The sequence below is a fragment of the Gorilla gorilla genome, chromosome 16 (genome assembly GCF_029281585.2).
Source record: "Gorilla gorilla gorilla isolate KB3781 chromosome 16, NHGRI_mGorGor1-v2.1_pri, whole genome shotgun sequence".
Classification (NCBI taxonomy): domain Eukaryota; kingdom Metazoa; phylum Chordata; class Mammalia; order Primates; family Hominidae; genus Gorilla; species Gorilla gorilla.
Window position 1 is genome coordinate 103,720,673 of NC_073240.2, and position 26,814 is coordinate 103,747,486.

At 47.2% G+C, this 26,814-nt stretch overlaps 2 protein-coding genes across 7 annotated transcripts in view; one reads left to right on the forward strand and one right to left on the reverse strand.

Annotated features, from left to right (window-relative positions):
* LOC134757295 (double C2-like domain-containing protein beta) overlaps positions 1–2,407 on the forward strand; it is a 28,999-nt gene extending 26,592 nt beyond the window's left edge. The window contains exon 9 of one of the 4 annotated variants that reach the window (XM_063698889.1): positions 2,056–2,406. The gene's annotated coding sequence lies outside the window, so the exon portion shown is untranslated. Of the gene's footprint in view, positions 1–2,055 lie in introns of all 4 variants that reach the window. The other 3 variants (XM_063698890.1, XM_063698886.1, XM_063698888.1) reach the window with 3 other exon arrangements.
* A 1,526-nt stretch (positions 2,408–3,933) lies between these two features.
* LOC129532980 (MORN repeat-containing protein 5-like) lies at positions 3,934–26,723 on the reverse strand. 3 transcript variants are annotated; one of them, XM_063698891.1, is made up of 6 exons: positions 26,602–26,723; positions 20,835–20,934; positions 19,730–19,877; positions 16,886–16,997; positions 12,036–12,167; positions 3,934–4,036 (listed from the first exon to the last, which is right to left on the reverse strand). In XM_063698891.1, exons 1-6 carry the CDS (start codon positions 26,606–26,608, stop codon positions 4,002–4,004), a joined length of 534 nt encoding a protein of 177 aa, XP_063554961.1. In that variant the 5' UTR covers positions 26,609–26,723; the 3' UTR covers positions 3,934–4,001. The 3 variants fall into 3 exon arrangements, with proteins under 3 accessions (XP_063554961.1, XP_055240468.2, XP_055240469.2); XM_055384493.2 differs by lacking the exon at positions 3,934–4,036 and having other exon boundaries at positions 11,779–12,167; XM_055384494.2 differs by lacking the exons at positions 3,934–4,036; positions 20,835–20,934 and having other exon boundaries at positions 11,779–12,167; positions 26,602–26,717.
* Between the last annotated feature and the right edge of the window lie 91 nt (positions 26,724–26,814).

The window sequence follows — 26,814 nt, forward strand, 5'->3', positions numbered from 1 at the left end:
CCGTGCTACTTCAGGCTTCCCCAGAGGTGTCTAACCTGGCCCCAAAACTCAGCCACCCCACCCTAGCCTCTGGGGGCTGAGGCAAGGGCTCCTCTTTTCTCCACACAGAATGGGCACCCTCTGAGGGCCTAAGGTAAGAGGTGGTCTCTTTCTAAAAGGCCTGGTGTCTAGTTAAGCTCTGGGTATCTTCTTAGCTTTGCTTTTTTGGGGGTCTCATTCAGAGAGGAGATTTGACAGCCTCTCTGAAGACACAGAAGTGAATGGCAGAGCGAGAAGAGGCTGTACCCCCCACCTACCATGACTTCCTTATTAGGCACATGGGGAATGTGAGGCCCAGTGGGTGAGAGGGGCCTGAAGGGGCACAGCTGGGACAAGAACCCAGAACTCCAGCCCCCCAGTCCAGGGCCCTCTACTGCCCAGGCTGTGCAAATGGGGCTGGGACCGAAAGATGGGGACATTCAGGCTGGGAGGCGGGCTTGCTGGCCAGCCAGCCCAGGGGCAGCACAGGCACTCGGGCAGGAACTCCCCAGGAAGTTTGGAAACCTTCTTTCCCTAGGATCTTAGCACCCTTTTAGATCCCGTGCAGATTGTCTTTCTGTTAAAGCGTTTTGAGGCACGATGGCTCACGCCTGTAATTGCAGCACTTTGGGAGGCCGAGGCTGGCGGATCACCTGAGGTCAGGAGTTTGAAACCCGCCTGGCCAACAGGGCGAAACCCCATCTCTACTAAAAATACAAAAATTAGCCGGGTGTGGTGGCGCACGCCTGTAGTCCCAGCTACTCAGGGAGGCCGAGGCACGAGAATCGCTTGAACCCGGGAGGTGAAGGCTGCAGTGAGCCAAGATCGCGCCACGGCACTCCAGCCTGGGCGACAGAGCAAGACTCCGTCTCAGAAAAAAAAAAAAACAAAAAACGCTTTGAGAAGCTGCAGAAGCGGCTCTGCCTTTGACCCCGAATGGGCATCTTTACTCGGGTCCATCATCCCCACAAAGACAGGAAATCTGATGCCAAAAAAAAAAAAAAGTCATTCCAGGTGTCAGTAACCAGGCGCTGCCTCCAGCCCCGCCCCGCCCGCCGCCCCGCCCGCCGCCCCGCCCGCCGCCCCGCCCGCCGCCCCGCCCGCCGCCCCGCCCGCCGCCTGCGCCAATCCCCGACGGGCCCGTCTTCCAGCCCCGAAGCGGTCACCTCCTGACCTCTAGTGGCGAGCGCGGGGAACTGCGCCCCGGCTCGTCCGCCCGCCGAGCCCGGGCCGTGCATGCCCTGCCCGTTGTTCCTTCGCAAGCCGAGTGAACCTCCCGATGCATGGACTCTGGCTGTCGTCGACGCAGACTCTCGTGCACTGCTTAACCCCGTTTTGCTGCCATGTGACGGCTGCAGACACTGTCCTCAAACTGCAGTCCCACAGACAAGTTTTGTATTTTGGTCTGACCTACCCGAAGGTGTCCTTTTTAAGTCTTATTTGTTAATATTTATAATGACATATAATCCAAAGTAAATGGAAACTTCATATTGCGATCTCATTGCCTTGGCGAGACTCTCACCTTTTAATAGATTTGAAGGGGGTGGGGGCGGTGGCTCACGCCTGTAAGTCCTAGCACTTTTGGAGGTCGAGGTGGGAGAATTGCTTGAGGCCTGGAGTTCGAGACCAGCCTGGTCAACATGGAGAAACCACGCCTCTACACACACAGACACACACACACAATGACAATTAGCCTAGCGTGGTGGCACACACCTGTAGCCCCAGCTATTCAGGAGGCTGAGGTAGGAGGAGGAGGATCGCTTGAGCCTGGAAAGTGGGGATTGCAGTGAGCCGAGATCACGCCATTGCACTCCAGCCTGGGCAACAGAGGGAGACCTTGTCAAAAAAAAAAAAGAAAAAAAGAAAAAAAAAAAGATTTGGAAGGGTAGGAGGGGAGGGTGGAAAGACGGAGGAAAAGGCAACTGAAACCTACTCCGGATATAGTCTTGTTACTCTTCACCAGGAACCCATTTGAGGTAGGCCCTCAAGTTACAGATGGGGAAACTAAGGCCCAGAGAGGTTAAAATACTTTTACAGAATCACACGGCTGGTCGATGGCAGAAGCAGGATTCAAACTGAGGCAGCCCAAGACATTTTGCACCAGGACCTGTCGACCATGCTGTTGTCCACTCATCCAACAAACAGCCGTGGAGTATTGACTAACGCCAGCCCGTCTGAGGCTCCAAGAGTCGTACATTTTGGAAGGTAATTTAAGACATGTACTGCTTAGGTTTGGAGGGAAAAAAATAAACCTTCCTAACCACAGATTAGTGTATTAGGACTAGTAGCAATCCCCACACTTTATATTTTCATTCCACCTTGTTAGAAAATGTCGATCAATTGTTGAATACAGTTTATTGTACATCATTCTTTAGGTCAGAAATTTCTCAAGATAAAAGCCTTTGCTTTCTAACATCGACTAACGAAGAAAATGTATGTCATTGAATATGCAAACCTCTCAATCTCTTTCCTCTATGTCCCCCTTCAGGGTCAGGGTCAGGGTTTAGGGTCGGGGTTAGGGTCTAGGATCAGGATTAGGGGTTAGGGGTTAGGGGTTAGGGTTCAGGCTTGGGTTCGTACTAGGTCCGGGTCCAGGTCCGGGTCAGCGTTTCGCATTTAGTCAGGGTTTGGTGTTCGGTTTTGGCCGGGTTAGGGTGGGTTAGGACTCGGGTCATAGTTTTGGGTTGGTGCGGTCGGCATCCGTGCTGGAATTTCCTTTCTGGCTGTCACCGTGACCGTAACCTGTATTCTGGTTCCACTGCTCTCCCCTGTTTAATTATCAGGGCTCTTTTCACCGCTGGCTCCACTCATTGCTCGCTCCTCCTGCTTATCTCTCCTGTCCAATCTGCAGAGCTCGCCACCTTCTTGTTCCGCCCTCTTTTCCCTAACATCCAATAGCAGCCTTCTCCGCAGTCCTTGCTCCTACCACTCCTGTCTCTTGTCCAATCAGCAGGCTTTACCAATGCTTACTCAGCCCACTTCTCTCTCTTGTCCAATTGGCAGGGTCTCCTCAGTGCTCGCCCCACCTACTTCATGCCCGTCCAATTGCAGGATCTCAGTGCTAGCCCCGCCCGCTTCTCGCTCCTATCCAACCAGTAGAGACTCTACCAGTGCCCACCCTGCCCACTTCTCTTTCTTATCCAATGACAGGATCTCCTAGTGCTCACTCCGCCCACTTCTCTGCCCCATCCAATCAGCGAGCTCTGCCAGTGCGTTGCGTTCCTCTCCTTTGGGGAGGGAGTCCGGGGTCTCTCGGGGAAACGGAAACGCAGGCTCAGATGTGCGGGTCCAGTTTCGAGGCAAAGCGGACAAAGCGCTCTTCCAGCACACAGTGGTTTTGTGGGGCAAAGGCCGCGCGATTCCGCAGGCCCTGACCCTGCAGGGACTCAGGATGGCCCTGGGCGCTTTGTCCGGGTGGAGCAAGGGGTCGTGTGCGGGCGGCTGCGCAAATGGCCCCGCCGGCACCGCGCGGGCCCGGGTATGGGGGCAGCCTGGGGAGGCAGCGCCTGCGGGTGCCGCCCACGCCGAGCGCTCTCTGCCTCCCCGAGCACTCGCTGCGGACTCCAGGGCACCGTGCACCGAGTGCCATACCTGCTGTGCGCACAGGGGCTCAGCTGGGCTCCCGCTCCCTCTCTCGGTGGAATGAGCTGTCAGAGCCGCCTCTGCGCTCTCCCGTGCTAAAGGAATGGAAGCTGGGCTCCATGCCCCGGGAAAAGGGTGTTTGGCGCCACCAGCGACTGGCAAACCGGTTGCACACCTGCTCAGCTGTCAAGCTCATCTGAAGGACAAGTCCCCCGACCCCCAAACAACAAAACCTCCAGCCCGGCTGGAAGGCGGAGCTGTGGCTGCTCATTTGCAATCCGAGGTCACTGTGTGGCAGGGCCAGGAGCTGAGCTGGAGACGAGGGCATCGTGTGGCAAAAGGAGGGTTCAGTGAGTATATTTGAGAGGTGAACCAAGCACCAGGATTTGGGGTGTCTTGGATTAGTAGTAATGGATTGTTGGTTCAGACCAAAGACCTGCGAAGAAAGCAAGAATATTTGGATGGCCCCGTGGCAACAGCCTTTTGCAGCCAGCAGGGCTGCTCTTGCTTGCTGGGAAGGAGACTGGCACCCGGACGGAGTCTCACTAAGCCTCCCCTCCCATCTCATCGCTTGCAGAGGGACATGAGGAAAAGGGGCCTCCACAATCCCCAGAGACAATCCAAGGACCGTGGGAGCCGCTGGCCTTAGCCTCGGACTTTCCTGGAGCAGAGACAGTTTCAGAGCCACTGGCTGCCAGGTACTATCATCCCATGGCCATGGGACCAGCTCGTGATCAGTTCCTTTCCCTCCTCAGATGGAGACTGGAGCGTGGAGTGGGTGTGCCGGTGCCAGGGCCCCGACACGGGGACAAGGTCAGACCCCAGGGATGGGGAAGCCACCAGCAAGGAGCCCACGTCAGGGACTGGGGTTGGGGGCTTCCTCTGACCCCACACTGCTCCTGCACCCTGACTCATCACCTGAGTTCATGTCTGTTTTGCAGAATGAGGGGACAGACTTCGAAGGAAACACATGCAGGCCTGACACCTAAAGAGAAAGCCAGCTGTCCCTGTGGTTTATTTCTAGTATTTTGTCTGATTGCTTTTCAGTGAGTCAGTGATAGCCAACGTCTTTAGTTCCTAGTACGTACCAGTGCTGTTTGAACACTCTCCCTGCGCTCTGTGCTCTTCCTATGATGAAGTGAAAACTTCATGTAAGGACAGGAAAAGTGTATCCTGGCCAGCTGTGGGGCTGGATCCACGCGGGGTCAGCCCATGGCATGTTTGGCCATCACACCATGCTCACTTCTGCTCCTTCTTTTCCTTGTACTATTATGACATCAGCGTCTCTTCTGAGACCACCTGTGCCTGCTCATATTTAGGCCTGATACTGCCCAGGTGTGTGACCCTAGGCAGGTTCTCAAACGTCTCACCTGTAAAATGGAGATGGTACTAGGACCTTCCATGGGGTGGTTGCGAAGGTTAAGCGGGGGTGGTTAGCCAAAGCCTAGGAGCATCAAGGAGCACCACTGAGACACAGTGAGTATTTGTGGAATATTAATTCTTAATTCTTTAATAATTCTCTAATGAATTATTTACTTAATTCCTTTAGGATCAATCATCATTTATTCAGTCAACTGTTAGGCTCTAATCATTTTCAGTTAGGTTAGACATAGCTTAGGGTTATGACTGTTAGGGTTAGGGTGGGGATTAAAATTCTATATGAGATTTGGGTTGGGAAACAGAGTCAAACCGTATCATCAGTTCAATATTTTATATTAAGAGTTACAGAGATGTTGAACTCATATTCCTCATGGAGGTTAAAAACTCTATATGATGGTGAGAAGTTGTAGTTAGAAAATTTATTTATTCTATAAATTTATCTTTGTACACTAAGGACCCGTATTCATTAAACTAAAATAAAATATTCTGAGAACTGTGTGATGTGACTAAGCTATGACCATACCAGCTCATTTAATCCTTACCAACTGATAACTATAGTGCCCACATTTTGCTCATGAGGAAACAGAATTAGAAAGATAAAACGTCTTGCCTAGACTCCCAGCTAGCAAGTGACCTATGCCAGGCTTGAGTCTACGGACAGATCTGAAGTCTTGGACTTTTAATTACTATTCCTATTCAAGTCTATCATTTTGGATGTATTTTCTGGGTGACGGGGTGAGACCCTGTCTCAAACAAAAAAAGAAACCCAAAAAGTTTGTTTGTGAAGAAGGAGGAAAACTAGTTTTATGTGGTGTCATCAAGAAGTGAGAAAGGAAAATGTCTTGATCATAGAGCATGATCTGATACTTTAAAAGTTGCCGAGAGGTCAAATAATGAAGGCAGATGGGACCTTTTGAGCTTACTGGTGACCTTCATATGAGCAATTTCACTGTTGGAGATGAAGCCATGTTGGTGTTCAGTTACTCAACATTATTCAACATCCCTTCATGCTAAAAACTCTCCATAAACTAGGTATTGATGAAACGTATCTCAAAATAATAAGAGCTATCTATGACAAATCCACAGCCAATATCATACTGAATGGACAAAAGCTGGAAGCATTCCCTTTAAAAACTGGCACAAGACGAGGATGCCTTCTCTCACCACTCCTATTTAACATAGTACTGGAAGTTCTGGCAAGGGCAATCAGAGAAAGAAATAAAACATATTCAAATAGGAAGAGAGGAAGTCAAATTATCTCTGTTTGCAGATGACATGATTTTATATTTAGAAAACCCCATCGTCTCAGCCCAAAAACTCCTTAAGCTGATAAGCAACTTCAGGAAAGTCTCAGGATACAAAATCGATGTGCAAAAATCACAAGCATTCATATACAGCAACAATAGACAGAGAGCAAAGTCATGAGTGAACTCCCATTCACAATTGCTACAAAGAAAATGAAGTACCTAGGAATACAACTTACAAGGGGTGTGAAGGACGTCTTCAAGGAGAACTACAAACCACTGCTCAAGGAAATAAGAGAGGACACAAAACAATGGAAAACCATTTCATACTCATGGATAGGAAGAATCAATATAGTGAAAATGGCTATACTGCCCAAACTAATTTATAGATTAAATGCTATTCACATCAAACTTCCAGTGACTGTCTTCAAAGAATTAGAAAAAACTACTTTAAATTTCATATAGAACCAAAAAAAGAGCCCGTATAGCCAAGAGTACCCTAGGCCAAAAGAACAAAGCTGGAGGCATCACGCTACCTGACTTCAGACTATACTACAAGGCTACAGTAACCAAAACAGCATGGTACTGGTACCAAAACAGAAATATAGAACAATGGAACAGAACAGAGGCCTCAGGAATAACACCACACATCTACAACCATCTGATCTTTGACAAACCTGACAAAAACAAGCAATGGGGAAAGGATTCCCTATTTAATAAATGGTGCTGGGAAAACTGGCTAGCCATATGCAGAAAACAGAAACTAGACCTCTTTCTCACACCTTATGCAAAAATTATGTCAAGATGGGTTAAAGACTTAAATGTAAAACCCAAAACCATAAAAACCCTAGAAGAAAACCAAGGCAATAGGGTTAGGGTTAGGGTTAGGGTTAGGGTTAGGGTTAGGGGTTAGGGTTCGGGTTAGGGTTAGGCCAGGACCAGGATCCCAGATCACCTATCCCATCACCCTGAGCCCATGTCCTTCACATGCTTCTCTCTTGCATCATCTTTCCAGAAGTATCTCCTACCTAATCTGACCTCCTTTGGCCTCTTCTCTATATTTAATCAAAGAAGTCTTTTTAAAGAACAAATGAGTTACTATGTTACCTGCCTAAAGCCTTCCCTTGCTCCCCACTGCCTTAGGGTGAAAGACAACCATAACCTTTGTCCTCACCCCCCCACCTCTTGGGCTTCGTCTCTTCCCCTTTGTCTCCTTTCATACTGTTAGCTCATGCTCCTGAATTAATTGGAACTCCCTATTTATGACGTGTCTTCTCCCAACTGTAATCCTTTTGCACATGCTGTCCCCTCTGCCTTTAACACTCTTACCAACCCTGCTGCATTTGTCTGTTCTTTTTTAGGTTACCGAGTAGATCTTTCTTTTTCCAGGTAACCTCCCTGGCTTGCTGGCCTCCAGGGTAAAGTAATCCCTACTGAGTTCTCTGGGAGCAACTCTATGCTGTTATGATCTGTGTTACCACCAGTTTCTCCTGGCTCCTGAGAGAAGGCTGGATATAGAAGATAATGCTGCCATCCATTAGGAGAAAGGGAATGCTGTAAGGAACCCAGCAGTTCTCCAGGACACCTCTTGGTACTTCCACTGACCACAGTAAACGTTCATAAAAAACTAACCCAACCAACTAAATAACCAACAAAGGCAGGACCACTAAGGGTTTGGACCCTTCAGGAATGAAGGTTTTGATCACCCTACTGGTAAAAAGCCAGAACAATGGAAGGGTGGGCTCAAGGCAAACGGAACCTGGGATGAATAATGTAAGAAGGAATTTATGAATATTAACTACAGCATTGTGACCAGTTACAGAAAGAGAACTATAGTAGTGATACAGTTTTTTCTCCTTGTTTGTATGTGTATGTCTATCTGTATCTATGTCATCTATCTTTCTATTTATTAATCTATATGCACATTTTGTTTTGTTTTGTTTTGAGAGGGGGTCTCGCTGTATCACCCAGGCTGGAGTGCAGTGGCGGATCTCGGCTCACCACAACCTCTGCCTCCTGGGTTCAAGCAATTCTCCTGCCTCACCCTCCTGAGTAGCTGGGATTACAGGCATGCATCACCATGCCCAGCTAATTTTTGTATTTTTAGTAGAGATGGGGTTTCACCATGTTGGCTAGGCTGGTCTTGAAATCCTGACCTCAGGTGATCCGCCTGCCTTAGCCTCCTAAAGTGCTAGGTTTACAGGTGTTAGCAACTGCACTCGGTCTGTTTTGTTTTAAGAGATAAGGTCTTGCTGTGTTGCCCAGGTTGCCCTCAAACTCCTGGGCTCAAGAGATCCTCCTGCCTCAGCTTCCCAAGTAGCTGAGGTTACAGGCACAAGCCACCATGCCTGGCTAGCATATTTGTTTTTATTAACTAATTTTTTCTTTTGTTTCCTCTTTTATCCTTGTTATTTTATAGAAGGATTATTGGCAGGAGCTTGTAGGTTATAAACTCTTCAGGCAGAACTGCCAAGGAATAACCTCACTCAAAAGATGGGTGCAGTGTCTGTTGGGGCTTCCTATCTCCCCTCTGTGGGAGAAGGGGAGAGGGCCTTGTGTTAATATGAAGAATGCATTGAAACTTGTTATACAAAAAATATACATTTATTAATGTAGTACAGAAGACTTAATATCTGTAGAAGAATGTGTGTGGATGCTGAGCAACAAAAGGGGTGGCTGGGCCAGTGAGAAGCTATTGACACCTGGTTAGGTGCAGTGTCAGGTAATTCCAGCATTTTCGGAGGCCGAGGTGGATGGATCACCTGAGGTCAGTAGTTCAAGACCAGCCTGGCCAACATGGCAAAACCCTGCCTCTGCTAAAAATACAAAAATTAGCTGGGCATGGTGGCGGGTGCCTGTAATCCCAGCTACTTGGGAGGCTGAGGCAGGAGAATCACTTGAACCTGGGAGGCAGAGGTTGCAGGGAGCCAAGATCGTGTCATTGTACTCCCGACTGGGCAACAAGAGTGAAACTCCATCTCAAAATGAAAAAAGAGAAGCTACTGACTCTCAGCTCCAAACTGAGCCTTCCATACTTAACTTGGCAATGGTGGGACTGGAACTGTCTGAATTACATTAGTTTTGCCAGCCGGCTCCTTGTTAGGGGCTGTCAGGCAGACAAAGATACACTCCTTTCTGTTGTCTTTGTTGTTCATGCCAATGTCATCTCAGCAGTGTCATTTCACTTCCAGTTTCCAGTTTTTTCCACACTCCTAGAATCAGCTTCATCTCTCTCTTCAGAGGCTCCACTGGGCAGTGCTCCCCCGCCAGAGGTCTGGGTCCCAGCTCTGCAGAAGCCCTGATCTGAGCTCCCAGGAGCCAGCCCCAGCTGGTCTCTGCTCAGGTGTCTGGGTTGCAGGTCCTGGGGGGTCCCTCTGTTGACCTTCTAGGTTCTCACAACCTAATCTCTTACTATTGTCCCCAGTCCTTGAGGGGGTGCCTGCATCCTGCAGTTACTTTCTCTGTTACCTCAATGTCTTCCTTTGCTTTTCTAGTTCCCTGGTAGCCACCAATTTCCTGATATTAAATTCTTTCCATTTTTCTTTTTATTTTTTGAGATGGAGAATCACACTATCACCCGGGCTGGAGTGGAGTGGTGCTATCTTGGCTCACTACAACCTCCGCCTCCCAGGTTCAAGTGATTCTCCTGCCTCAGCCTCCTGAGTAGCTGGGATTACAGGCACCCACCACCACACCCAGCTAATTTTTTGTATTTTTAGTAGAGACGGGGTTTCACTATGTTGGCCAGGCAGTCTCGAACTCCTGACCTTGTGATCTGCCTGTCTTGGCATCCCAAAGTGCTGGGATTACAGGCATGAGCCACGGCGTCCTGCCTCTTTCCATTTTTCTAACTGAACTCTTAGTGATACAAGATAATGCAGAGTTCCTTCTCACACGGATCCTACAGTCCAGTGGGAGAGACAGATATTAAGCAAATAATTACATTTAATTATGTTGAAATAAGTGCCATGAAGGAAAAGTACAAAGTTTATTAGCATATTAAAGGCCCTGAGAAGTTCTGCAGTAAATAAGCCTGGTTAGCATTGTTTAGGGCAACATCTCCTTATTTTATTTGACCAAGAAACTTCATGGTAAACCTATTAGCACCCAGCAGAGTTAGCGTGCTACATAGTAGTGCATTGTGCAAATGGAAAAGGGAAGTCATTGAAGAAATGTGAGCTGGGGGACTTGGAGTGTGAGCATTTGCCATGTTCCTCCAGTAGCATCCAGTGGGTTAGGGGCATCTTAGCTGCAGGATTCCAGTCATAGGATCAACTGACAATTCTCCTTGCTCTTTTCTTTTCTTTTTTTTTTTTTTTTTTGAGACAGAGTCTCGCTCTGTCGCCCAGGCTGGAGTGCAGTGGCACGATCTCGGCTCACTGCAAGCTCCGCCTCCCGGGTTCACGCCATTCTCCTGTCTCAGCCTCCCCAGTAGGTGGGACTACAGGCGCCCGCCACCACACCTGGCTAATTTTTTGTATTTTTAGTAGAGACGGGGTTTCACCGTGTTAGCCAGGATGGTCTCGACCTCCTGACCTCATGATCCGCCCGCCTCGGCCTCCCAAAGTGCTGGGATTACAGGTGTGAGCCACCGTGCCCGGCCTCTCCTTGCTCTTACTCTAGCCCCATGAGGCACCTTTCTGGTCATCACCGACTTACTGAGTAAATTTCCCTATAGGGAGAGGATGCTCTCATTCACCAGCACAGATGTTCTGGTCTACCTGGCAGTTTCTTTCTCATTATAGAGCAAGGTTTCTTGACCTAGGTCTTTAGAGGGACCATCCACCCCTTAAGACTATCTGCAAAATGTGTGTGTGTGTGTATGCATGTGCACGTGTGGGCGCACGCGTGTGTGTGTGTGCATGCATGGACATTTTTCCGGCAAGAGGGTCCATATCTTTTGATATTCCTAGTGGGAGTGTGACTTCAGAAAAGGATAAGTTTAGGAATCACTGCATTAAAGGAAAATGTTCTATTATTTGTGTATTGATCTCCTGTGAGTGTGGTCACTGTAAATGGGTTCTTCTTCGTCTGATCAGCCTTGTGTTGACTCACCAAACTGAGGTTCTGGATCCTCCAAGGTACCTACTCCCCTGGCTAAAGGATGAACCAACCTTCTTGGACCTCAAGTGATCACTCCCCTCTAGGCCATTGCCTGTGCCATTTCCTCTCACTGGGAAACCCTCTCCCCAGGCCTTGTGGTCAACTCCCAGTTATTCTTCAGGTCTCAGCTTAGAAGTCATTTCCTCCTTGAAACCTTCTCTGACTAACTGCTTCGGGATTTGATAGCCCTTATTTGTGCTCCCACAGCATCTGTCCCACCTCTCTGGGGCCCCTACTTTCCCTTCCCACAGGACCATGTTTTTCCCTTCATTGTGTCTGTTCCATGATACAATTAACTGTTTATAGTACTTCTCTGCCACTTTTAGAATGCAAGCTCCACAAGGAAGGGGGGCTGTGTCCAGCTTTGCTCTGCTTTTCCCCCAACACCAAGCACAGTGTCTAGCATATATTAAGTGCCCATTAAAATCGAAGGAATGCATACAAAAATAAGTACCTTAATCCTTTCAGTGCGACATTTATGTGCCGTCACAGCTAGACCACGAATGTCCTTTTACCTCACTCTAGGACTATGTACAGATTTGCCAGCCACGAGAAGTCCAAAAAATAAAACATCCAGGTAATCAACTTTCATCTTCTATCAGCAAAAGCTTCTTTCTCGTCAAGTGTGTGCATACATTTGTACATACAGATGCACATACTTATATGTGGGTGAAGAGAAAACGTGCTGCAGTGTCGGAAGAAACCTACCTGTGTTTCTTAGAAAGCGGTTCCTATAGCCCTTGACTACCCTCGTGACTGGGTTATAGAAGCCATCTCCACAATCGTAATAGCCCCTGGGGATTTTTCTAGGTGGGTCCATATTGGTGAGTTGAGCCATACCTTGAAAGAACATAATGGGCAATTAGTTCACCATCAAGGTCAAATCCAAACCCAGTGTTCCCATAAGGTCCACTTGTGGCTGGTGGCTCATGTGACTATCTGGCTCCCCTGTTGAACTAAATACCCCCTACTCAGGGCAAGAAGCAAACCCAGCAGAAACAGTGCCCCAAAGGAACTTTCTGAACATGGCTCTTGGGAACAGGGTCTTGGGAACGAGACCCTCTGTCTTCTTCTTCCTTTGACCCCATCCTCCTCCATTTCTTCGGATACCATGACAAAGGGCACAGGTTCTGAAGTTAGACAGACGCTGAGGGTAAGTCAGAGTTGGCAAATGGATAGGAGAGCATCAGATCCAGAAGAGGGGTGGCATTCAAAGCGTGGGCAGAGGCCAGAGGCATGGATCCTTAAGCCCCACTCTGGAAACCTTGTAGAGCAGAGCACGTATGAAGGAGAACAGCAGAAAAGAAATGAATCAGGTGGACAAGGGGCAGGTGGTGGAGAACTTTGATTCTTGCCAAAATTACCACGGTGGCTGCCACTCATTGAATGTTTATTATGTGCCAGGCATTGTGCTCCTCTTTTATTTAATCCTGAGAGCAACTCTGTGGCTCCATTTTACAGATAAGAAAACTGAGGCTCAGAGAAGTTAAAGTAACTTTCCCAAGGTTATCCAGCTAGGAGGCAGTCCAGCTCTGGAACCTGTATGTTCAGGTGCCAACATCAGGAGAGGAGACAGCCTAGGTGCAGCCACAGGACCAGGGACACTGAGATCTCTGGGAGAGAAAGAAGATTGAGTGCACCTTTTAGGTCATGCACGCTAGGTATGTGTATCTTGAAACGCCATGGCTCAAGTAAAGGGAGAGGTTGGAATAAATAACTTCTCAGGTTCCTTCTAACTATAGTTGCTATAGTTCCTTGTTCTCTAGACTGAGAGCTGGATGCCCACTGAGCACACAGCACCACGCCCACAACCCAGAGTCTTGCACACAGTAGGAACTCTTGTGTTGCTTAATGACATGCCTAACCGTAACCCTGACACTGACCCTGATCCTAAACCTAACCCCATATGTACTGGCTAATGACTACCGAGAACTTACTCCATGTCAAGCACTTTACAGCCATTCTCTCACCAAAGCCTCATGCCAATGCCCATCTCACAGATGCTCCAAGAGGTCATGGGGCACTTTTAACCCTCACCCTGCCTTACAGGCAGGACGAGTTGCCCTAACAATGCCAGCCCCGAGAGGCAAAGTGTGGAGTGACAAGGGAAGGAAGTAGCTACTTAGAATCAAGCTGCTCTTCTGAGGGTCACAGGAGAAGTAGGGGAGAGCCAGGCAGGTTCGGGGAGAGCCAGGCAGGTTCGGGAAAAGCCACCACAAGACTGGCAGAGGCTTAGCTTTAGCAAAACCAGCCATTGTGTGAGAGCTAAGGCTTAAGGCTGAGGGCTTTTTGCCTACAGCCTTAATTGGGGTGAAGAGCCCATGGCAAAGTCCAGGCCTCCCATCATAACTAATCCGGGAGGAGTGATTTGCAAGGTTCTCAAGCTGCAGCTAGACTGGCAGCTCTTTGAAGGGAGAGATGATGTCCTCTTAACTCTGGTCTCCCTGGGTCCAGCCAGTGTCTGACATACAGTAGGAGCTTAGGAAATATTTCTTAATGTCATTGCCTTAACTCCCCTAAGCACATACTTCACCCTGCACTGTGATGTCAATATCATTATCCCTGTTTGACAATAACTCTTTAACGAGTACCCACTGTATGCCAGACAATGTGCTAGGGCCCTGCCCTCATGTTGCTCACAGCTTGGGAAGACGAGATGAACACTCACGATCCAAGCCCTGGGAGGAGGTCATGGCTGCTGTGATATGCCACAGGGAGACCTTACCTAGTGTGGGAATTCAGGGAAGGGGCTCCCAGCTTCAGGACGTTGAGCTGAGACCTGAAGGACGGGAAGGAGTTATTTGGGTGAAGTAAGAGGGTTAAAGTATTCCAGGCAGAGAGAATGGCAGGAAAAAGTGTGGTCTCTTTGAGAAATAGAGAGAAAGCAAGCATGGCAAGAAGGGAGAGAGAAAAACCAAGAAGGGTGGGTAGCCTAGGATGAGGCTGGGACATGAGCAGGAGCCAGAGAATGTCACTGTTTCTGAGAATTTGAAACCTTATCTTGAGGGTATAGGGAGCACTCAAGGGGCGGGGCGGGAGGGAGGCAATCAGATTCACACTTTAAAAGATGTAAGCGGCCGGGCATGGTGGCTCACGCCTGTAATCCCAAGTTAAGGAGGGAAGGTTGCTTAAGGCCAGGAGTTCTAGATGAGCCTGGGCACCATGGCAAGACCCATCTCTACAAGAAACTTAAAAAAAAAAAAATTAACCAGGAATGGTGGCACATTCCTGTAGTTCCAGCTACTTAGGAGGCCAGATCACTTGGCAGGAGGATCGCTTGAGCCCAGGAGTTCAAAGTTACAGTGAGCTATGATCATACCACTGCACTCCAGCCTGGGCAACAGAGCAAGACTCTGTCTCAAAAAAAAAAAGATGGAAGTGACTGCAGAATGGAGAATGACCTCAAGGGGGCCAAGTGGGGATCTCTGGACTCAGGTCATCAAGGGGAAAGATGATGGAGGGCTGGAACAGGGCAGTGGCAAAGAGTATGAAGAGAATGCTGCCTGGCACATGGAAGTGCTCAATAAATATTTGTTGAATAAACAAATAAAGTCTATATTTCAGAGGTAAAATCCATAGGACCATTGCACTTAGGGGGCAGGGGAAGGGAGGATTAGGCTTACCTAGGTGGATGGGCATGACATTCAGTGAGGCAGCCATCACGGTGGGGGTGACAATGAATTCAGTGCAAACAAGTTGAGAACGACCAATACAGGTGTCAGGGAAGCTTGATGCAGGGATCTTAGGCTCAGGGATTCTGATTTCAGTTTAGAAGCCGATGGTAGTTGAAGGCTTAGAAGTGTATCAACTTGTTCAGGAAGAGCATATAGAATGAAAACAGAAAATGCCTAAGCCAGAGAGCCCCGGGAACCTCAACGTGAATAACTGGGGGTGGGGGGATGTTGAGGAGGCAGTGGCAAAGAAGCCTGGGGATAGGAGGAAAATAGCAGAGTAAGTGTCAGGAGGGCAAAGGGAGAGAAGGCGGCTCACCCGGTCAACTAACTGACCCAAGGTCATGAAGCTGGGAAGGGAAGGAGATGGGGGTTTGAGCTCAGGTCTGCCTGACTCCAGTGCCTGGGTGCTTCCTGGAGGCTTCTGCCCTGACGGAGGTTGACTTGTGCAGGCTCATCCAGCTATAGACAGAGAATGCTAGGACTCAAACCCACAATTTCTGGCTCCATGCTCTGTCAACCACAGCTCATGGTCTCTCACAAGCTAAGTTGGGATTGTTTTTATAGTATACAGAGTTGTTTCCCCATCTGTCATTTTGGATATATTATCTCTGCTGTGCCAAAAACTACACTCTTCTTTTTTTATTTTTTTATTATTTATTTATTTTTTATTATACTTTAAGTTCTGGGGTACATGTGCAGAATGTGCAGGTTTGTTACATAGGTATACACGTGCCATGGTGGTTTGCTGCACCCATCAACCTGTCATCTACATTAGGTATTTGTCCTAATGCTATCCCTCCCCTCCCTTCGTCTTGAGGCTCACCTGACCTGGAACACGTCTCAAAATTTTAAGGTGCCACTCTCTGAATCCAGACTTATAGTCCAAATGTAGCCCTCCGTGATGAAACACGGTTTTTGCAGGGAGGTAGCATGATACAGAGGACCTCAGAGAGGAAGACTGGGCTGCCAGTGTGAGCTCTGCCACAGGGAACCATGTCTGAACTCCACAGCCTCAACCTGGAGTGACATGGGACTAGGAAGGCTGACTGGGCAGGGTCATCTGGACATTAGGGAGACAGGGATTACAGAGAGCCTCCCCCAGCACCTGATACACAAAGCACATGCTCTGTCAGTACTGCTTTCGTCCTTAACTCTTTCTTTTTAAAATATTTACATAATTTTAGTGTTATAGTAGGTACCACGAATAAGAACAGCTGACATGTACCGTGCACCCACATGCATTCAAGGCATTGTTCTAAACACCTGACATGAATTATCTTATTTACAACAATCTTGGGAGGTAGATGATGCTGTTGACCCCATTTTGATTTTTTTTTTTTTTCTGAGACCAGAGTGTCGCTCTGTCGCCCAGGCTGGAGTGCAGTGGCGTGATGTCAGCTCACTGCAAACTCCACCTAGTGAGTTCAAACGATTCTCATGCCTCAGCCTCCTGAGTAGCTGGGATTACAGGCATGCCACCATACCCGGCTAATTTTTGTATTTTTAGTAGAGACAGGTTTCACTATGTTGGCCAGGATGGTCTGGAAGTCCTGACCTCAAGTGATCCACCCGCCTTGGCCTCCCAAAGTGCTGGGATTACAGGCATGAGTCACCACGCCCAGCTGATTGACTCCATTTTGAAGGGGAGAAACTGAGGCACAGTGGGTAAAGTCCCTTGCCCATGGTCCTCTGGCTAGCACAGTGGAGCTGAGTTATGAGGACTGGCCTTCCTGGCTCCAGGACCTGGCTCTTTTGTATTCTTCTACGCCTGCTCAGTTCCTCTTCCCCTTTAAGTTACTTCAGTAGGACACAGTCCACTTATCCGAAACTGTCTTAGTTTCCCTCTCAGTTTGGGTATGAAGGAAAGGGTGGGTGCCTGGGTACCTGCAGGCTTCAAGCCATTGAGGATCTCTGTGTAAAACCTCCGATCATAGCCGTCGCAGTAATGCCAGTTCTTCTCATCATAGTGCAGCCCATCTACGAAGGTATATGTGCCCTGGAAGACAAGGAGCACACATGTGCATCTGAGGAAGCTGAAGGCTTTTGGCCAAGAGGTTCAGATATCAAGGGAAGTGGGGGCCTTTCTGATGGCTGCAGTAAAGAAGTGGTAACTATCACAATTACTATGGTTGTGACGACAAGAGGGAATGGGTATAAGTGCCGAGCCCTGTCCCTGCCGCTCAAAGTGGGTGAACTCACTTTGGCAGATGAACTTGGGCAGATGACCCACTCTCTCTGGTCCTTCATTTCCTCATTTGTAAAATTAAGTTAATGATACTGTACATAAAATAGGGTTGATTGAAAATTCAATGAGATAGCACACGTGAAGCATTTAGCACAGTGCCTGGCTGTGATGGTTGATTTTGTGAGGCAACTTGACTGGGTTAAGTGAAAGGGATGCCCAGATAGCTGGTAAAACATTTCTGGGTGTGTTCATGAGGGCGTTTCTAGAAGGGATTCGCATTTTAATCGGTGGACTGAGCAAAGAAGTTCCACCCTCACCAAAGTGGGTGGGCACCATACAATCCGTTGAGGGCCTGGATAGAACAAAAAGGCAGAGGAAGCGCCAATCCCCTGTCTCTGCTTGTGCTGGGACATCCATCTTCCTTGCCCTTGGACATCAGCATTCCTGGTTCTCAGGCCTTTGAACTCTGACTGGGACTTACACCATTGATCCCCCTGGTTGAGGCCCTTGGGTTTGGACTGGAACTACACTAACAGCTTTCCTGGGCCTCCAGGTTGCAGAGGGAAGATTGGGAAGCTTCTTAGCCTCCATAATCTTGTGAGCCAATCCCTAATATAAATCTCTTTCCATACATCTCTGTATATCCTATTGGTTTTGTGTCTCTGAAGAACCCTGACTGACACACTGACACAAAGTAAGCCCTCAATAAATGTTATTATTCTTTTATTATTATTATAGCTGGAAAGGTCAGAGCCATCAGCCACGGCCCTTTGTCCAAACGCATACATTCTGCCTTTGCTGCCTTACTGCTAAAGGAAGCCTCAGGATGTAGAAATTGCATTGGCCTGGGCATCAGGGAACATGGGTGGAAATTCCAATGATACTATTAATTCACTGTGTGACCTCGGGAAAGTCACATCCCCTTCCTGGGGCTTAGACTCTCCAAGCTATAAAACAAGGAGCATTTCTTAACCTTTTTTAGGTCATGAGTCAGGCCCCAAGATGCTCTTAGTGAAACTGATGAAAGCTATAGATGCTTTTCCTGGAGAAAAACTTAGTCCCCTTTACACAGAAATTTCTGTATATAAATCAAGAGGTTTCAGTGACTCCCTGAATTCTATTCATGACTCACAAATACCAGGGGGTAAGAATCCTTGGATTAGGTAAGTTATAATGATAGTAGCAGTGATGGTGGTAATAAGAGCTAACACTTATTGAGTGCCTCTTGTGTGCTGGGAACTTAGCAAAGTGTTCACATATATATATTGAGGTGCCTTGTACTATTGTGGTAGGCTGAATAATGGTCCCCCAAAGATGTCCCTGTCTGCTGCAACCTGTGAGTATGCTACTTTACATGGCAAGAGGGATTTTGCAGATGCAATTAAATGAAGGATCCTGAAGTGGGAAGATTATTTGGATTATCTGGGTGTGCCAAATATGATTGCAAGGTTCCTATGAGAGGGAAATAGTAAGGTCAGGGTGAGAGAAGATGAGATGACGATGAAAGCAGAGGGATGAAGGGTGGCGTGATGATGAAAGCAGAGGTCGGAGTGATGCGTGGCCATGAGCCAAGGAATGCAGGCAGCCTCTAGAAGCTGGAAAAGGCAAGGAAACAAGTTTTCCCATAGAGCCTCTGGACGGAATGCAGGCTTGCTGACCTATTTCACACTTTTGAGCTCTAGAACTGTAAGATAATACATTTGTGCTGATTTCAGACTAAATCTGTGGTAACCTGTTATAGTACCAACACATAACTAATGCAACTAACTGTCCTGAGTTGATAGGTGAAGAACTCTCAGGGAGGTGAAGTCGTGGGCCTAAGGCCAGGCAGTAAGTGGTGTAACAGATGCAAACTCATCATGGCCTCTCCACAGATCCTTCCAGATCTAGAGGGAGAGGATTCTAGAGCCCTGGGAGATCCAGAAGCAGGGAGAAATTAGCCGGGCATGGTGGCACATACCTGTAATCCCAGCTACTCAGGAGGCCTAGGCAAGAGAATAGCTTGAACCCAGGAGGCAGAGGTTGTGGTGAGCTGAGATCACACCACTATGCTCCAGCCTGGGCGACAGAGACTCGTTTTCAAAAAAAAAAAAAAAAGGTCAGGTGTGGTGGCTCGCACCTGTGCACCTGTAATCCCAGCACTTTGGGAGGCCAAGGCGGGTGGATCACAAGGTCAAGAGATTGAGACCATCCTGGCAAACATGGTGAAACCCAATCTCTACTAAAAATACAAAAATTAGCTGGGCATGGTGGCGCATGCCCGTAGTCCCAGCTACTCGGGAGGCTGAGGCAGGAGACTCACTTGAACCCAGGAGGTGGAGGTTGCAGTGAGCCGAGATTGTGCCACTGCACTCCAGCCTGGTGACAGAGTGAGACTAAAAAAAAAAAAAAAAAAAAAAAAAGTTGGGGGAGTGGGGGAGAAGCAAAGAGCAGAGTGAATGGAACGAGGTGGGCACCAGACAGGGACGATGGGGCGCCAGAGGGTGAGGCTCTTCTTGCCCGAGGATCTCTCCTCCACAGCACCCGCCCCCCCAGCTGATCACCTTTATGGCCAATCCGTTTTCCCAAATGGCGTCGTATTGGCTTCCACTGGGGAGGTACAGTGTTCCTTCGCCGTGAAACATGCCATCCTTCATTTCCCCAACATATATTGTTTCGGTAGGGAGGATGTACTTGGCTTTGCCCTCCATCCTGTAAAGACACAGGGAAATCACTGAGCCCTGTGTGACAGCTGGAGGGTCAGAGCTGGCAGGCAACAGAGTGAGCAGGAACCCCGTTCTCAGCATTCTCATCCTTCTCATCCCAGCAGTACTCTGCTGAAAACAAAATTTTTGTTTTGTTTCCCTCAAAAGCTCAAAAACGAAAAGAGGGGAATAGAGTTTGCTCTGTTCATTCTCCCCTTCACCTAGAGGCTCACTCTCACCTTGGAGTTCACACTTCTCCCTGAAATAAACCCCCTTAGTAGGCCCAGAGAGTGTAGAGATGTGCCCAAAACCACACACAGTAAAAACTGTGGACACTAGAGCCCAGGTTTTCTGGCAGCTGGTTCTGTGATTTCTCTGTCCCCCATGACCAATCCATCCTTGCCTATTATGCCACAAGTGGAATATTAGGGAAAATATGAAATTTAGAGACAGGAGTAAGGGTTTGAAGCTTACCACCATTATATATATATATATATATAAAATCGTGGATATTGATATTGTTTGGCTGTGTCCCCACCCAAATCTCATCTGGAATTGTAGCTCCCATAATCCCCACATGTCATGGGAGGGACTCAGTGGGAGGTAACTGAATCATGGGGGTGGGTTTTTCCCATGCTGTTCTCATGATAGTGAATAAGTCTCATGAGATCTGATGGTTTTATAAAGGGCAATTCCCCTGAACATGCTCTCTTGCCTGCTGCCATGTAAGATGTGCCTTTGCTCCCCCTTTGCCTCCACCATGATCGTGAGGCCTTCCCAGCCATGTGGAACTGTGAGTCCATTAAGCCTCTTTCCTTTATAGATTACCCAGTCTTTGGTTATGTCCTTACAGCAGCATGAGAACAGACTAATACAGATACTTTCCCAAACCTCTTTGCTTGTGCCTCCCTCCCTTCCTTCCCTTCCTTCTTTCCTTCCAAACAGATATTTACAGAGCACCTACATTTTGTCAGGGACTATGCTGATGGTCCAACTTGCTGAATACAACACAGATTCAACAGTGATCAAGGCAGATGCAGTCCCTGTCCTCGGGGGCTCACAGTCTAGTGGGCGACAAAATTGAGTAATTATACAATGTGTGATAAGTGCTATGCAGGAGGAAGACAGGCTCATACAGGAGAACAAGGCAGGGACACCAGCTTGACCAGTTGACTAGCTTCTTTGTTTTGTTTTTTGTTTTTTTCCCAAGACCAGATCTTGTTCTGTCTCCCAGGCTGGAGTACAGCGGTGTGATCATGGCTCAATGCAGCCTCAATCTCCTGAACTCAAGTGATCCTCCCACCTCAGCCTCCCAAGTAGTTGGAACCACAGGTGTGCCCCACCACGCCTGGCTTATTTAATTTTTTTTTTTTTTTGTAGAGATGGGGTTTCCCTATGTTGCCCAGGGTGATCTAGAACTCCTGGGCTCAAATGATCCTCCTGCCTCAGCGTCCCAAAATGTTGGGATTATAGGTGTAAGCCACTGCACCGGGCTGACCAGTTTCTTTATGGGTGAAATGGCTGCAATTAATACAGGTAACATATAACGATTTTCCTAGTAAAGGGCCTGACATATAGTGAGTGCTTAATAAATATGCTTTCATTCATTCCTTCTCCATTCCTCCTAACAGGCTGAAGGCTCCTCTCCTAACTCTGACCTTTTTAAGGCTTTTGCTGGTACCTCTGTCGGGATGCGTAACACTTTCTATCTTGTTTTGTAATTAGATATCTTATCTCCGGTATTTAAGAAAAGCTTCTTTAAAGGAAGACTTTGGTATCCTCAGCTCCTAGAACCACTAAGCAGGGGCTTCATAAACGTCTCCTGAGTAAAGAATGACGGAAACAGAAAGAGTAGTCAGTGAACAGAGTGGATGACAAAGTTGTTGAGATAACTGAGTGAGACGATGGTTGTGAAACTATAGCAGAATGCCCGGCATAGAACAAGAAATTGAAAACTATTTCACTTTTATTCTAGTGCAAGACATGGGGGGAAGGGAGAATTCCTCTTCTCCTTCCCTCCTGTACTCTTTGCTTGAGCTCACATCTATCATTTCTAAGCACCATCTCCATATTCAAGTTCTACACCCTTCTCTGAGGTTAGACCCCACCCCTTTTCTTACCTCGAACTGGACATCCCTGTTCAGACCTCTCACAGACATCTCCAACTCGCCTAAAACAGAACTCATCTCCTCCTCCCCTAAGCAGCACCTCCTTAGAGTTCTCTATTTCCATGAATGGTATCAGAATCCTCTGGTTCAAGGCCAGGAGCTGGGCCCAGGGCTGGGGCTGTAAGCCATCTCTGGATGGGACTGGAGCCAATCAGCTGCCAACTCCTGGCAGTAAAATCCCCAAACCTCTCCTACATTTTTCTCTTTCCTGCAGCTTCACTGCTTCTGCCTTGGCCCAGGGTTCTGCTGCCTCCTACTGGGACAACTGCAGTGAGCTCTGAGCTGATCTCCCCATCTTCACTTTTCCTGCTTCCCTCCTCTCTGTCCCTCCTTCTCTCCTTCTCCTCCCTTCTTCTTTTTCTCCTTCACTCTCTCTCTCTTTCCCTTCCTTTCTCCCTCCTTCTCTTCCATTTTAAAAAATTCATTCAAGGCGAAAAGCCTGCCTTCTAAATTCAAAGTAAGTTAAAAAGAAGAAAAAAACCACTTTATAGTGAAGGCTTCAATCCATAATAAGGATATGATTTCCAGATCTCAAATACCTATCAATTAGCTGGGCATGGTGGCGCATATCTGTGGTCCCAGCTACTGGGGAGGCTGAGGTGGGAGGATCGCTTGAGTCTGGTGGGGTGGACATTGCTGTGAGCCAAGACTGCACCACTGCACTCCAGCCAGAGCCCTCCAGAGTGAGACCCTGTCTCAAACAAACCCCTCAAAACCTATGATTCATTCATTCATTCATTCAGCCAACATTTACTGAGTCTCTACCACACATATGCATTATGAGGAGAGTTACAGAGATGAAATAAGTTTTATTTCCTGATGCTTGGCCCTACCAGGATCTATCAGTGGTTCCTCCACCACCAGAATTGTGCACGGTATTGAAATTTCTTTGCCAGAGCACATACCGCCTGTCCAGCTTCCCTTTGCATAACTCCTCTGGGCACAACCCACTCTCCTGCCAAACTGAACTGCCAGCTCTACTCCATACGTGCCCTCTGGGCTATTGCTCATGCTGTTCCCTCTGCCTAGAAACTTCTAGAAAAAGAATTCTTCACCTTGCATCTCCAACCACCTAAATCCTACCCAACCTTCAAGGCCCATTTCAAATACTATCTCTTCCACGAAGGCTTTAAGGATGGCTCCGACTGTATGTGGCCTCTGAAGGGCCCCAGCAGCAGGGCTCTATTGTAGGAAGCACGTGGGCTTTACAGTCTGATCGACCTGGGTTTTAATACCTGCTCTTCCAAATGCTAACTGGGTGACTTTGGGCAAGTTTACTCCGAGCCTTACTTTTCCCATCTGTAAAACAAGATAACGATATCTATCTCAAAGAGTCCCTGTGAAGAGAAGATGCAGGCAAAGCCACCCAGAGCACAGTAGTTACTACATAAATGCTATGGGTGTCCCTTCCTCCCCTGTGTCTGTAGGTCTCTTCTGGCACTTACCTTGTGGTGCTTTGGAGTGGAGTTATCTAGAACTCCATTGTGCGACTACTCCAAAGAAACCATAATATTGAGGTCAGACAGATACTACATTAACCTTTTTTTTTTTTTTAATATTCACACGTGGTACAGGGAAATCATGTCTCTTTAAAGGTTTTTTTTAAAGTAGATTTATTGAAGTGTAATTGACATACAATAGGCCACGTGTTTAAAGTGTACAATTTGACATGTTTTGACATCACCTGGGAAAACATTATTACAATCAAGACAAAATATCTACTCCCCACAAAAGTTTCTGCATGCCTTTCTGTAATACTTCCTCCTTGCCCCTGACCACAATCCTCATCTCTAGGTGACTACTGATCTACTTTCTGTCACCATAGATTTGCATTTTCTAGAATTTTACATAAATGGAATCATACAGTATCTACTCTTTTTGTCTGGCCTCTTTCACTTAACATAATTTTTTGAGATTCATTCATGTTGTTCTGTGTACCAATAGTTCACTCCTTTTTATTGCTGAGTAGTATTCCAATGAATGGATATACCACAATTAGTTTCTTCATTCCCCTGTTGATGACATTTGGGTTTGTTTCTAGTTTTGGTTATTATAAATAAGGCTGCTATGAGTACTTGTATACATGTCTTTGTGTAGATATACACTTTCGTTTCTGGGGTAAATACCTATAAGTGGAATGGCTGTTTAACTTTTCAAGAAACTGCCAAACTTTTCCAAAGCAGTCGTACCATTTGATGTTCCTATCAGCCATGGAGAGTCTACATAAACTTTTTAAACCAAACGTTAAATATCAACTTCCTACTGTATAGAGAGGTTACTCTATTCATTTAAACTCCAAGAGGAAAATATCCCCTCCCTAAATTAAAAAAAATCGATTGAGTATCTACCATTTGTAAATAACACCCATATATGATCATTACATATTCCTTGAAACACTGCTGCTGAATGTGCATTGCTTTCCCATTTTACAGATGAGGAAACTGAGATATGGATGGTTGATTAAGTGTACTACAAGCAAATGGCAGACTTGAGCCCAGACCTGTCTCATGCTCTCATTACATGCTGAAATTTGAGATGCCCCAAATAGAATTCTAGTTAACTGTTGTTAAAAACACAAAATCAATACAGAATAACACATGTCCAACTTATGAAAAGAAGTATAACAAGTGAAAAACTGCTGACTTCTTGCTAGTTATGGGAAATTGGGAAGCCCTGTTCAGGTCTGGGAATCCCTATTGTGGTTACAGAGGTACCAGACAACCTCAAGCAAAGCCCAAATTCCTAGGGCCAAAGCATGGAAATGGCTGATTTGGCACAAAAACCCAATGAAAATACACAGAAGGCCAAAGGCAAATGGTTGAAAGCCTTCCCTCTTTTACCTTGTCTGTGTGTTTCTCTCTCACCCATATACAGCCCGTCAAAAATTAATGTAGTTTCTCAACTTTTTGTGCCTGAAATGCCCAATACCCCATCTCTATCTGCCAAAATTCTACCACCTTCACTGTAGCAGGGCCTTGTGAAAAGTAAGAATGTGGTTTGGACAGAGGATTGGGTTCAAATCCTGACTCTGTTACTTCCTAGCTGTGTATCCATAATGGTGGGCCAGTCATTTTGCTTCTCTTAACTTCTGTTCCTTTATTTGCAAGGTTAGCCTGAACTATCTCACTGAGTAGTGAGAGGGAGTACACACCAAGCACCTCTGCCACTTACCTGCTGAGTAGGATAAGTGTCTCAAGCCCTGTAAGGGTCACCTTTGTTACCTGGAAAGATAATAACATCTTCCTTGCAAAATTGATGTAATGATTAGAGAGATAGCATCCCATAGCATTCCTACCACCCTCTCTAGCAATCTATCTCCTATCCCTGTCCAGACCACAGATCCCTCTTTCCTATTAACTCAAAATGCCCTGGAATTCCACCAACTTGTGAATACAGAGCCCCAAGGTGGGAGTGCTTCACAGTCCCGACAACTAGCACTGGTTCAGCAAACCACTTCATATCGTCCAGCCTTGGTTTCCTCAGCTATAAAAACAGAGATTCCACTTTCTTCATCCAGGGTGGTTGGCAAAAAAGAGTGGCCACCTCTGTGTTTCCTCTGCTTCTCTCTACTACAGCTCTTATCACACTGAATCGCAGTTATCTGTTATGTCTACTTGTCCCATCATGTTTGAATGAACTTTCTGAAGACAGGGATTGTGCCCAGAGTCAATTCCAGGGCCTGGTACTCGGTAGCCACTCAACATTGTTGAATTGCTGGGCACGGTGGCTCATGCAAGAGGATCACTTGAGCCCAGGAGTATGAGACCAGCTTGGACAACATAGCAAGACGCCGTGTCTACAAAAGGCGTTGAAAAATTTGCTGGGGGTAGTGGTGCACACCGGTAGTCTCAGCTACTTGGGAGGCTGAGGCGGCAAGATTGTTTGAGCGTAGGGGGTCGAGGCTGCAGTAAGCAGTGAACAGGCCACTGCACTCCAGCCAGGGCAACAGAGCGAGATCTTGTCTGAAAATAAAACAAAAACGAGAGAGAGAGAAAGAAAGAGAGGAAGGTAGGAAGGAAGGAAGGAAGAAAGGAAGGAAGGAGGAAAAGAAAAGAAAAAAAAACTATTGAATTGTTTTTTACTACTAGTCCACTACAGTGATTTTTGTATAAAATCCTCTATAATAATCCCTAGATCGTGAACTCCTCCTGGAAGGAAGCGACCGTGTAGATTCAGATTAGCCAGTCTCTCTTCCCTAATCTTCGTGTTTGTTTTTATAGCATTTACCATTATCTGTAATTATTTTATTACTTATTTGTTTATTGGCAATACATCTCCAACTGGATTATAAACTCCCTAAGAGCAAGGATCTTGACATTTTAAATATTCCTATGTTTAAAACTGGCAGATAGCACACACACACAGTCAATGCACACACACATATAAGTATATATGGAATGAATGCATCTCAGCTTTGCTGCTTATTAGATACGGTCCTTGAAAAAATCACTCGGGCAAGTTTGTGAAAGTGCCTGGCACAAGGTGTTTCGCAGAAGCAAAAAGCCGTCTTTTTCCAGTCACAGCTATTCAAGGTATAGTAAGTGAATCAAATGAGCCCCTTACCTCCCATCTACATATTCCCCGATATATTTGCTCCCTGTGTACTCCATGGCGCCTGTTTTTAGCTTCCAGCTGTTAGGATCCGGAGTCTCAGTGGATACGGCATCACTATGACAACCTGGAGGGGCGGGCGGAGCCGAGTCGAAGCCCCACCCCGCTGGAGGCCGAAGAGTTCTCGGTATTGCGCACGCTCCCTCGCTCGTGGTTGGGCAGGGC